Source organism: Emydura macquarii, unplaced genomic scaffold (assembly GCF_026122565.2).
Source record: "Emydura macquarii macquarii isolate MOO-44397 ecotype Brisbane River unplaced genomic scaffold, CSIRO-AGI_Emac_v2 contig_1676, whole genome shotgun sequence".
Classification (NCBI taxonomy): domain Eukaryota; kingdom Metazoa; phylum Chordata; order Testudines; family Chelidae; genus Emydura; species Emydura macquarii.
Window position 1 is genome coordinate 2,441,674 of NW_027131813.1, and position 13,574 is coordinate 2,455,247.

General features: G+C 42.8%; 1 protein-coding gene across 1 annotated transcript in view; it reads left to right on the forward strand.

The window, feature by feature from the left end:
- The window catches only part of MTMR9 (myotubularin related protein 9), a 34,091-nt gene extending 21,949 nt beyond the window's left edge, over positions 1-12,142 (forward strand). The window contains exons 6-10 of the mRNA XM_067556171.1: positions 2,755-2,916; positions 6,532-6,673; positions 7,400-7,620; positions 9,959-10,110; positions 10,821-12,142. Of these exons, the coding sequence (XP_067412272.1) occupies positions 2,755-2,916; positions 6,532-6,673; positions 7,400-7,620; positions 9,959-10,110; positions 10,821-10,984 (841 nt within the window). The 3' untranslated portion in view covers positions 10,985-12,142. The remainder of the gene's footprint in view (positions 1-2,754; positions 2,917-6,531; positions 6,674-7,399; positions 7,621-9,958; positions 10,111-10,820) is intronic.
- Positions 12,143-13,574: the final 1,432 nt, after the last annotated feature.

Genomic DNA, 13,574 nt, shown 5'->3' on the forward strand with positions numbered 1-13,574 from the left:
CACAGACTTTATAGGTGTACTCTCTATGCCATTCTCTAAATCATTGATGGAGATATTGAACAGAATCGAACCCAGAACTGATCCCTGTGGGACCCCACTTGATATGCCCTTCCAACTTGACTATGAACCACTGATAGCTACTCTCTGGGAATGGTTTTCCAACCAGTTTTGCACCCACTTTATAGCAGCTCCATCTAGGTTGTATTTCCCTAGTTTGTTTATGAGAAGGTCATGCGAGACAGTATCAAAAGTCTTACCAAAGTCAAGATATACCACATTTACCAGAGCACAATGGAGGTGCTTTTCCTCCCCCAGCTTGCTCCCTCTGTTGGTGGTGTAGAGGTATTAGCTGCTGCAGAAACTGGCTGCAGTAGCTTTACATTAGCAGGGAGTTGTCCTATAGCAGGAAAATTCCTTGCTGGGCAATTGTGGCCATGGTCCAGTCCTTTTGTGCCACCTGCATGATGCAAAAGGCTGATCTCTTAAGAATCTTGGCTTAGGACCCTGCACTAATGCATCTCCATTATTGTAGTTCCACTAGCGGGGGGAGGGAGAACCCCAGGGAGTGACTAAGGGACTAAGGGAGTAAACAGAACCTTTATGAATAGCTGCCATGTCTTTACAGCTCTTGTGAGCAGTTGAACTTCATGTTGATTTTACGGATAGGCTTGAGTGTTGGTGTATTTTACTTTATATGCCCCTTTCTAAACAGTAATTACAAGGTTAAAGTTCATTTCACTATTTCTGGTTATTAAGTTCTTGGAACCAGATCTTTTATATCAAATCGTAATGTGTTCTCTAATTCCCCATATCCTTCCATCTTTTGCTTCCCCAGCACCACACACTGGTGCTCTCAATAGGTGTTAGGCCATGTGACATTTAAATGTGCCCTGGTCAGTAGATCTGTAATTTTAAATGTACCTTAAGATATCAGAGCAGGAGGAGGATCAGAGAGAATCCTTTAGTTCAGCCTCAAGCACACTGAGCACTGCAACTTGCTAAGGCTTGCAGATGAAAATCATAAGATCCTGTAAAAATAAAATATAATAAACTCTGAAAAAACATTAATATTCATGCTAAGAGTCGATGCTGCGGCTAGTTCTGTTCAACAGCTTCATTAATGATCTAGAGGAGGGAGTGGATTGCACCCTCAGCAAGTTTGCAGATGACACTAAGCTGTCAGGAGAGTGGTAGATACACTGGAGGGCAGGGAGAGGATACAGAGTGACTTACACAAATTAGAGGATTGGGCCAAAAGAAATCTGATGAGGTTCAACAAGGACAAGTGCAGAGTTCTGCACTTAGGACGGAAGAATCCCATGCACAGCTACAGACTGGGGACCAACGAGCTAGGCAGCAGTTCTGCAGAAAAGGACCTGGGGGTTACAGTGGATAAGAACTTGTATATGAGTCAGCAGTGTGCCCTGGTTGCCAAGAAGGCCAATAGCATATTGGGCTGCATTAGTAGGAGCATTGCCAGCAGATTGAGGGACGTGATTATTCCCCTTTATTCGGCACTGGTGAGGCCACATTTGGAGTCTTGTGTCCAGTTTTGGGCCCGCCACTACAAAAAGGATGTGGACAAGTTGGAGAGAGTCCAGCGGAGGGCAACAAAAATGATTAGGGGGCTGGAGCACAGGACTTATGAGGAAAGGCTGAGAGAACTAGGCTTGTTTAGTCTGCAGAAGAGAAGAATGAGGGGGGTTTTGATAGCAGCCTTTGACTACCTGAAAGAGGGTTCCAGGGAGGATGGAACTAGGCTGTTCTCATGGTGGTAGACTACAGGACTAGAAGCAATGATGTCAAGTTGCAGTGGGGGAGATCTAGGTTGGATATTAGGAAAATCTTTTTCACTAGGAGGGAGGTGAAACACTGGAATGGGTTACCTAGGGAGGTGGTGAAATCTCCATCCTTAGAGGTTTTTAAGGGGCAGCCTGACAAAGCCCCAGCTGGGATGGTTTAGTTGGGGTTGGTCCTGCTCTGAGCAGGGGGTTGGACTAGATGACCTCCTTGAGGTCTCTTCCAGCCCTAATCTTCTATGATTCTTCTATGATTTGTGTATGCATATTCTGTTGTACTTAACGTGTGGTTGTAGTCTGAAAGTGTCTGTAAAAATGGCACTCTGGGATTCTATATTTGTGTCTCAATGACTTCCAGATCACATCTTTTCAATTGACAAGAAAAGGCCTGTTTTCTTACTGCCACCCTTGCAAAACTCATTCTAGAAGCTGAAAGTCAAGATAGGACCTTCGTGTCTTGTGCAGCACTCATAATAAAGATTCTGCAATTGGAACTTGGCTAGCACGCATGTTGCAGTATGTGCCAAGCTGCAATCCAGCTTTTTTGATCAGTATTGATTCAGCCGTGTTAACTGGAATAATAAGTAATTAAAAACTTATTTAGTCAGCAAAGTCAGTGGATATGACAGAAAACACACAGGGTGCAGGTGAATTAAGGAAGACAGTGATGTTTTTTTAAATCAGGACATTTGAGAGCAGAACGTGCTTTTAAGGAGTGGAATTGCTCATTTAAGCACTAGTATATTCCCATGATGCTAAAATGTGACTCATTCACAATAAGAACAGATCGTTGAATAAGAGAATATACATTTATTAAAGAACTGCTGCTTGCTTTAACTTCTCTTGATGCATTAGTTCTTAAATCTATATTTTGATTGGTGAGCTTATGGATGTGAGAGAATGGTCTAATAATTTCAGTTATATTGCTTATGTGCTACCTTTGCTTTTCTCAAAGGTACAATATTCTGCAGGAAAGTCTCATCAAACTTGTGGAAGCTTGCAATGATCAGTCGCACAACATGGACCGCTGGCTTAGTAAACTCGAAGCCTCCAACTGGCTGACTCACATTAAAGAGATACTAACTACAGCTTGTCTGGCTGCTCAGTGCATTGACAGGTAAAGCCTATCTCAGTTCTTGGTTACTATCTGTGGTGCTGCTTGTTAAATATTAGGAATTAAATAAATAAAATTAAATAAATTAATTAAATAATAGGAATTCCGATTCCTTTTTGAGGCAGCTACAGTATTTTACTACAGTATACTTTCTTGCTTATTTCCATGCAAGACACCATTTCATCACCACCATTGAGAAGCATCTCTCTAATAGCCCAAATCTAGGTTTTATGAGTACAAGCATGAATGAGAAACCATAACAATTGGGTATAGACATTAGGGCATCCAGTCAAGATTGCTTCCTATGTCAACTGATGTTTTGTCCAGTCTAGTTTAACTTGTTTTATTGGTGATATAGGTTAGAGTTTACACAACTGAACTACTATTATGACAACATATTACAGGGCAGCTAAATTTGATTCTGTTTAGATCAGGAATTTACACATTCTTTATACTAAAAAGCTTGAGCTAGTCCAGTACCCAGTGTAATTTTAAATGACTAAAGCAATGGGCTTCCATCATTTCCTTTGGAGTATTTTCCACAGTTCGATATCTCATTCCTAGGAAGCTTTCTAGATATTCAAGCCAAATTTACTTCATACTCCTTTGTAGCAGTCTAAGCAATTTTTCTCCTTCTTTTAAAGCTCATGACTCCTCTAAGTTGTCACGTAGCCAAGCTATATATATTTGTTGATCGTCATTCCTCATAAAATTTGTTCGCCCCCTTAGCCAGTTTTTTTCCTCTTCTCAAAATTTCCTCTGGTCTATTTGGTATCAAGGTGAGCAGAAGTGAATGTAGTACTCTAGTCAGGGCCTGTTCACAGCTGTATAGGAAAGGGACTATTTCCTCCCATCTCAGAGGATCTACGGCTCCTCTTTCAAACAGGAAAAACATGCTTCTTGCAAGTCTGTGGAATGAAATGTAAATACATTTAGTTAAGAAAATGGCAGTCAACCACTGAATAGTTGCATTGACACATGATGCTGCTAAGTTTATTAAATACACAGGGAATGAATTCAAACTGAAATAGGTGCAGAGAGAGACTGTTGGGATGATCAGAGGAATTGAGAGCCTGCCTTATGAGAGGAGAGTTAAGGAGCTTGGCTTGTTTAGCCTATCAAAACAAAGGCTAAGGAGAGACGTGATTGCTCTCTGTTAATACATCAAACGGATAAACACCAGGGAGGGAGAGGAGTTATTTAAGTCAAGGGCCAATGTCAGTGCAAGAACAAAAGAATATAAACTGGCCATCAACAAGTTTAGACTTGAAATTAGATGAAGATCTCTAACCATCAGAGGAGTGTAATTCTGAACAGACTTCTAGGGGAGTAGTGGGGATAAAAAAACCTAATATGTTTTGAGACTGAGCTTGATAAGTTTACAGAGGGGATGGTATGATGAAGTTGCCTACAATGGCATGTGGTCCATCTGTGATTGCTATTAGCAAATATCTCCAATGGCCGGAGATGGGACACTAGATGGGGAGGGCTCTGAGTTACTAAAAAGAATTTTCCCAGGTGTCAGGCTGGAGTGTCTGACCCAAATGCTCAGGGTCTAACTGATCACCATATTTGGGGTCAAGAAGGAATTTTTCCCCAAGTCAGATTAGCAGAGACTATGGGGTGTGTTTTTTGTCTTCCTTTGCAGCATTGGGCATACGTCTATATAGTATATAGGTATATAGTCACTAAGTCTATGAGCCTTGGATAGTGACAAAGAATTGCACTTAAAATATCAACCCATTGTAATTACTTGCTTCTGACTTCATTATGGGAAAGGCCAATGATTCTCCTTTACGTTGAATGCAATGGAGCGTTTATAACTCCTCTCAGATAAAACACGACTGAGTTTATATGGAGATGGCGTGGGACAACCCAGAAATTCTGTGCTGCCAACCCCATTCGGAAGCTAGTTGTTACTTTTGAGTTGACAAGACATTGAAGCTGTATAATGCCCATAGAAGGAATGGTGGGAGATAGGTCTCTACATCCTCTTGCTTCCCTGTGACAAGAAAGATGCAAGATCAAAACAACATTGTCCTAGTTGGTCATTCTACGGTGAGCGCATGGACACATTCATTAGTCTTTGCATTTATTTTGGAGGAGATATGGTAGTCAAGTTGCTCTTGGCCTGAAACTACTGTAAAGCAAACTGAAAAAATATTCATAAGGATTAATTTATTCATATCACCCAAGTTTATTTAGATACATTATGCTAATTATAGATGAGAGTATTACCATATACATGGGCAACATCTTTATGCCTCTGCTTTCTACTTCAAAACAAGTAGGAATAGCAGCAGAGCAATTAATTCGTGTCAGCACTGGGCTTGCTTGATGGATTGCTCTTATTTACAAACAGTTTATAACTCAATTTGGGCTTCTGCACATGAATAAATACAACCTACAATTAGCTTTTTGTTGTTGCTTTTAGCTAAAAGGGTATTTGCACAAGTGAGCCATTTTTGTCATATTTCAGAATGGGTGGGATGCAATGAGATATATGTAAAGAACACCACAGGAAACTTGAAGAAGGAGTTTGGTGATATTTAGAGGCACTTGGGTGGGTGTGGTATCAGAACCTAAATAGAACAGAATGCAGAGGGATTAACTATTTTGAAAAGTGAGTGGGAGCTGCAGGGAAGAGCATAAGAATAGCCATATTGAGTCAGACCAATGGCCCGTCTCGCCCAGTATCCTGTCTTCTGACAGTGGCCAATGCCAGGTGCTTCAGAGGGAATGAACAGAACAGGAAATCATTAAGTGATCCATCCCCTGTTGCCCATTCCCAGCTTCTGGCAAACAGAGGTGAGGGACACTTCAGAGCATGGTTTTGCATGTTGAATCATCGCTGTATGTAAAGTATTACTCTACTTTCACTGTCATTTCCTTAGATTTTTTTTCACTTGCTTTTATGTTCTTCTGATTCATCTATACGGAGAGGTGGGCGATAGTCATTACACAGAGCTCTCATGCAGAGCTAAGCAATCAACCAGAATATTACTTATGTCTTTGTAGGCCAAGCCCCCTCTGACGTATTACCCCATCTGGTATGTAGTTCCACTTCGTATTGCAGTAGCTCCCAAACGCCCCAGTCAGGTGCATCAGGGAGCACTGGATGCTCTACAAACACCTCAGAAGACATGGGCCCCCCTTAAGATTCTGATAGAGGTTTCCAAGTAGCCAGTTCTTCCCAGCAGAATCTAACTGAGCTTCTTAGCCTCCTGGTCCATTTTCTAATGGAGCCGGAATCAGTCCTTGGGTACTGTCAATTTTATAGGGTGGATCCTGAGTCGATAGATCCAGCGAGACCTCTTCTGTGTGTCTGACAAAGATTCCACATTATCAAAGCGCACAACCAGGAAGTCTGTTAAATCCTTACATGACATGAAGCATAGGTGACTCTGTGATCTGGGGCTTGGAAGAGAGTATCAATATTTTTTTCCTCACCTTGATAGGGGTGAGTTTGAGGGGGAATGGAGGAATGGTTGAGGGCTGGCAAGCCACCTAATGTTGTCTAAACCCATGACACTTAGGCTGATGTGTACTGAGAGCCTTGGTTTACCTGTATCTTGCATATTTGTGCTCCTATTCTTGCCCTCTTGACTTTTCTCTCAGGGAAGGCGCATCAGTGTTAGTTCACGGGACTGAAGGAACTGATTCAACGCTCCAGGTAACTTCATTGGCTCAGATCATCTTGGATCCAAGGTGCAGGACCATACGTGGCTTTGAGGCTCTTGTGGAGAGGGAATGGCTACAGGTAAGAGATGCTATCTAGTTAGCGCTAAGGAAAATGTGTGTGTGGCGCAAAAGGGACGTCACTAAACTGAGGCTCTCACAAGTTGTGATAGAGCCTAAAGACCTCGAACATGTTGGACCCCATTGTGCTGTACACTCTATAAACTTAATAAATCATAGTCCCTGTCCCAGAGAGTGACACTGTGACTGGATGCCTTGATACCTGGGGCACCAGTATAGCTGTCTCCCATTGGCTCTCTGTCAGTGGAGTATTATGTACTAGCTGACCTTCCCCATTGGCTCTGAGAGTGATCTGTGTTGCGATCCCAATAATGTGGGAACACAAGATCTCTGAGCCCCCTTCCATGTCAAAGACACTGCTGCAGTTGTAAATTTAACAAATCTTTGTAATTCATCGCAGCTTGTGTTCTCAGCCAGGCATTTTTTCTTGCGTGATCAGTAATTTCACAATCTGCTAAATGGTCTTCAATGCATATTCTTGTAGTCTGACGAAATGTGACGTTACTTGCATAGCTCTGGTATCTGTGACAAGCGCAGCGGCTTTATCGCTGGCAATTCGCTATTGCAAGCTTGAAGCCTCGTTGCACCTGTAACATGATTATTAACATGATGGAGTGGGGGGACAGTATCATTGACAGAAATAGTTCTGCAGAAATCTTTTGGTTCTCCCCCAGTGATACCTCTCCTGTTGTTTTTATATAACCTGTTCTTTGTTTCTTGCTTATAGGCTGGTCACCCATTTCAGCAGCGCTGTGCTCAATCTGCCTACTCCAACAGCAAGCAGAAATGGGAGTCCCCAGTGTTTTTCCTCTTCTTGGACTGTGTGTGGCAGATCCTTCGTCAGTTCCCTTGCTCTTTTGAATTCAATGAACACTTCCTCATCATGCTCTTTGAACATGCCTACGCCTCACAGTTTGGCACGTTTCTGGGCAACAATGAAAGCGAAAGGTTGGTGAAGATAAGTGTTCAGTATTCCTGGGAATCAGGCCACATCCAGTTAAAGACGACCTGTTGGTTGGAAAGTGTGTGTGGCCTGTGGCTGTCTTAGTTTGAAAGATCCCACTGTATTTAAAAAAATCAAAGATATTTCAATCATCTTCCCTTAAAATAAATAAAAGTTCTATCTGTGGTACTTATCTGGCTCCCATTATGGCAGTATCTGAACACCACACAATCTTAATAGATTACCCTCACGACACTGCTGTGAGGGAGGTCAGGGCAATTATCCCCATTTTACAGATGGGGAACTGAGGCCCTGAGAGGCTGAGGCCTGGATGCACAAAAGGAGTTAGGTGCCTAAGTCCGTTTTAGATTTCACTGCAAAGCATGTAACTCCCACCGAACCTTTTAGGTCCTTAAACTTACTCAGCACCTAAGTTTTTGCACTGAAAGTTCCCTCGCTGCCTTTGTTTCAACCTCAGGGCATGTGCACGGCTGCCTCTGGAAGTCCAAACACCTGTATCCTGCCTAAGCCCCAGAGCCATTCACAAACCCAGGGAAGACCAGCATTTAGCCACCTAAGTCACATGCGAGGTCTCAGCTGGTAGATGTGCTCAGACGGTGCCTACTGGATCGGGCACTCAAGTGGGAGGTACAGGACTTCTCTCGTAGGTTTTAGTCCAGTGGTTAGGATACTGTCCTGAGTAGTAGCAGGAAACCCCTGATTCAAGACTCCACTCTACCTGATGGGGAGAATAAGGATGTGCTACCTCTCGGGTAAGTGCTGTGAGCATTGGGCTATGGGGTATTCTGCTGTGGGGCCCACTCAAGCCTCTTCTTTTGAAGCTGTTGCGCTTTGGATAAATAGTCATTGGAGCGGGGAGACTAGATCCTGGGTCTCCCCCATGACTGCTGTAATCATCAGGGTGTAGAATCATTCTCATGCTTGTGCATCCTCTCTTGCACCCCTCTCCTTCTCACCTCCTCCCCCTGTGATTCTTTGAGAGAGGAGAACAACTCTAGCCTGGTGGTTATAGCACTTATCCGGGATCCAGTCCCCCTGCTCCAGTGACTAATTATCCAGAATACTGGCTTTTCTGAATTGCAGTCTAAGGTGCCTATCTATCCCCATTCAATGTATAGGAGCCAGGCACTCGCAATGATTTTCCAGATGCCTGAAAGTTAGGTGCTGTAACCCTGAGAAGCACAGCGCCAGAGTGATTTGACAGGCAGTCTGTAGTGGGGCAGGTAGCTGAACCAGCTCTCCAAATCCTAGGCTAGTGCCCGAACCACTGGCCCCTCTCTTAAGTCTGCAATCTAGAGGAAGTAGTCAATAGCTTTAATGTATGTAGCCTTTTGCATGCAAACTGTCCTAAACCTCTTTATCAAACTAAGGGTACGTCTACACTGACGGCGGCAAAGTTGCCGCTGTCAGATCGACCTATCTGGATCAATTGAGCGGTCAGTGAAGACCCGCTCAGTCGATCCAGAAGTCGATGTTGGTAAACCACCCCCTCGAGTGGTGTAGCACTGCGTCGATGGGAACGCGGTTCCTGTTGGCGCAGTGCAGTGAAGACGCCACGCAGAAGGGAAGCACAGCAATCAACAGGAGTGACGCAAGCTACTCTGTGTCGCTTGCGTAACTCTTGTCAACTGCCACCGAATCACCAGGTAAGTGTAGACCAGGGCTAAGTACTGGTACGGAGGCGGATATGACCCACCCAGGATAGGGTCACACGTTTAGGTTTTGATTCCCTGTGTCTATTTGACAGTAAACTCTGAAAGCTCTCACTTGTCGAATAGCCTCTGACAGATAACATGTTCTTCCATGCTTCCTGCCACAAGAGGGACCCTGTACACAGTTATAGTAGTAACGTCACTTTCATTTACACTGAGAATTGCACTATGATGCAGAATCTGCGGTGTCCCCTTTCCCCTCCTCCCCCTCCCCCCATCCCACACCTCTCCTTTGTGGCAGCAAACAGCAAAGAATATCCATTCTCTTTCAAAATATGGTTGTCAAATTATTTTACAGAGGCATGTTGGTCATCAGTGAAGGTGGCTAATTTCTACCCCCACCCATAAATGAGTTCTCTTCTCTACCCTCTTGTTTGGAATTAAATGAAATTGTTCCTACAGAGTTGGCCTACATGTATGACCCTCAGTATCATTTCATTGTCCTTGAACTCTCTTCATTCACAATCTGAGTTAACACAGTTCCTTAGCATTAGCAACATGTGGAAGACTTGCAGATATTTTAGTTCCCAGGGATCTACCCAATTAACAGAAATGACATTACGCAGTTTTGAAGACAAGACAATTTAGTCATAATATTGATCTGTCCCAGGTGTAAACTGAAGTTGCCCCAGAAGACTATGTCCCTGTGGTCTTGGGTGAATCAGCCTCAAGAACTAAGCAAATTCAAGAATCCTCTGTTTGAGGCCAACAGTCTCGTCATCTGGCCTTCTGTCGCGCCGCAGAGCCTGCAGCTTTGGGAAGGTAAATCTTCCTTTGCATTGTGTGTTTTTGTGATAACACAGAAATTCTCCTGATTGTCCACTCATCCTGTCCTTATTCCATGCTTACACTTTGACCTCTAAGGGTGTGATCCAACTCCCATTGAAATCAATTATTACAAACTTCTACTAACATCCACTGCCCCAGGTGGCATAGTACCACCTCCAACCATTGCTTGGGCACTATGTCAGACTGAGCCTTTCTGGACTGTTACTGCAACCTAAGTTGTTCCTTACTTACATATTTCTAAGGTGAATGCTCACTCTCCTTTCCCCTTATCCTTCGCATGCACCCGACCATTCCCATAGCTACAGAGTCAGGATTCGGTCCTCTATAAATACAAACTCCTGAATGTGTGTGTCTTACTAGAGAATCTATGATTCTATCCCAGATTTACTTCAGAGCTAAATTTAAGTGAGAGGGATGGAATCAGTCCGAGGTGGAGACTGAATATTGATCTGTCAGATCAGTCTACATCTTTCTAACCACTGACTTTTTAAAAAAGAGAAATAGTGAATCCATTGTGGTTATTTTCTATATTTCAAAGCATTGTTTAGGAAAGTCCTTAAGAATTCTGATGTCAGTCTTTAGCACTCTGCATTTTTAAAGCGCTGTATCAATCTTCACTAACTAGCAGTTTCCGCCTGGTAAAACTAGTCCATCCTGACTCCTCCCTCTCTTTGGGGCTTTAGGTGTCTTTCTCCGTTGGAACAGGTCCTCCAAGTTTCTGGACGAAGCCTATGAAGAAATGAACAACATCATAGAGTACAACAAGGAACTTCAGGCAAAAGTCAATGCACTGAGGAGGCAGTTAGCAGAACTGGAAACGGATGATGGGATGCAGGAAAGTTCCTGAGATCTGGCAAGGCTTTGGACAACAGGTCTTTCCTTTCAACTCACTTTTACACTAAAGACTAGATGGAGAATGTGCATGTGTTCCAGAATCCTCTGGTGCAATTGATCCTCAGCTTCTCACTGCAGAAACCCTCACTTTACACTATATACATCCCTTCCGTTTGGGATGGGTCTCTTGGATTTTGTTTACAGGGGATGTACACAATTCAGCATAGTGGTCTCTCTTGACAGTTGCTGTCTTTAATAAATTGTGTACAGTTTCAGCATAAGCTTTGTCTCTTACCTCTGTCAAACTTCGTACAGATGACCAGGATGGGTCAGGAGATGGATGTTTCAGGTTGAAGTTGGGGATGGGTTTTTTGTTTTTTTTGTTTTTTTGACCTCAAAACACTTGTTTGTAAGAGTATTAAATATTTTCTGAGTGGTTGGTGAAGGCATTTTTTCCTAAGGTGCCTTTTTTGAGACTAGCTAAGGCAGTGTGGTGTTCATTGATTCTTATTTTTGGGTTGGTTCTGATGTTGAGTTTCATACCATTCTGTGTTTCCTTTTACCCAGAAAGGCAGTGAGGATGCACAGTTGATATAAACTGCCTATAGTTTCTGGCAATTAAATGAAACGTCCTGTAGACTTGACAATAAGTGTATGCATTTGAATTAAGGAACTGGAATTGGCGTGGTGGGGCTACTTGAATATAGAAGCAGGGTGAGTAGTTTGCATGCAGTATAGAACTTGTAGGGATTGTTCTGCCAAGCTCTCGGCCTTGACTTTCAGTTGCAAGTGTGTCATGGACAAGTATATCCAAAGGGATAACAAACTATTCATATCCCACCTGGAAAACAAAAAGGTCAAATGTCTAGCAGAGACATTCCCTTATTAGTGATTAAACCGGTAACCAGAGCACACTGCCCTTCTTGGAAGTTCTGATTGCACTGGCCTTTTTTAAAGGTTTGAACTGATTCATTGTGATGCTAAGGTGCAGAAATACCATGGATAATTTTAAAAACACCCTCTTTGCTCAAGATGTATTTTTGTCTTGCATACTTCTGCTAGGCCTCTTCTCTGCTTTGGCAAATAAGATTAAAAGCAAAACTTGAAGTTGAATGAGATCGAGCAATGTATTAGAAATTTGTTATCGATTAAAATTTATAGCTGCTAAAAACTGCTTGAAGTGTTGGATTCCCCATGGTAAAAATGTTTGATGTCTGTGGCTACTTTCTGCATTTCGGTGGTTAGTCTGCGCTTTCATCAATGTTTTTCATTTTAACTTTTCCAAAAGGACAGTTAAGACCAGGCCTTGAATATTAACTTACCTAGACAATTGTTCCACTTGATTCCATGTGGCTTGCTGTTTCTCTGTAGAACAATTATTTTCCCCTAAGGGAAGTGTAGAGCTGACTCATCAATCCACAGTGATACTTTCCTCCTCTCCTGGCTTAGCACCTCTACAATGGAGTGATAAGTCAGGAAGGAGCCTGATAACTTCGGATGTGGACCTTTACTTCCCCCAGCTGAGGAGACTAGCTGAATTTTTTTGGAGGGTGGGTGGGAGGGCACTTTGGATATATAGGGCCAAGATTTTTCTTGTAGTGACTAGTGATCTCAGGTGCACAATTTGTGACATGTAGACAGGGTCTGGTTTTCATAAGTTCTGAGCGCAGCCCTCAAAGTCCAGACCCTTTTACATATATCATATATAGACCTCCCCCAAAATGACTAGCTACTCTTTAAAGTCCTGGCCATATTCTCTGTACATACTCAGTTACATTACTTTTAAGAAATATTTTCAGAATTTTGTTACTATGGATATCATGAGTCTGAAATACGTAATTACGAGCCAGCTTGGAATGGCTCAGAAGGGATTTTTCTGCTCCATAATAGACTATACAGAAAACACATTTTTAAAGCATTTGTAATTTCCAAATGCAGCAGTGATATATAGAGCTAAATAATAAACAGCAGCAAAGAGACTTTTTGACCTAAATTCCTGGTTGTTCCAGTCTCTCATGCAAACTGCATGCCTCTAAGAAAGTTGGGTTGCCAGCTGAGACAGCTAATGGAAGGCAGAGAATTCTTACGTGAGGCTGGCATTTCATCCTGTCCTTGTGGTACTGAACTGCATCCACCGCAAATGACATGAGTGTTCCCCTCAATTTACCATTAGTTTGGATCAAAATCTTAATACTGGTTCATAGCACTGATCGCTTTTATTATTCCTATTGCTTCATCCTTTATATTTCAACCTTTGTTCACAGCAGCAAAAAAAAATCAAGGGAGGTGAATAATTACTTTTCTTCCAAACACACTTCCCCATTCCCTTTAAATTGGGGTAGAGATCAATCCTGCAGAAAGGTGCTGAGCATGCTGGATCAGGGCCCAGAGTGCTCAGTGCCTTGCAGCATCAAGCCCCAACAGCCCATGTGTTCTTAGAAGTGTTTTAATATCCCGTGAATAAAATTCCCCTCTAGTAGTCGTCTTCACCTCTCTATCACCTTCCACGGTTTAACTGGGGTGACCACAGATTCTTTCCCACTTGTATCTTCATTCTGGGACTACCGGGTTTATTCCCATATTAAATGTTTACAATCAGCAGC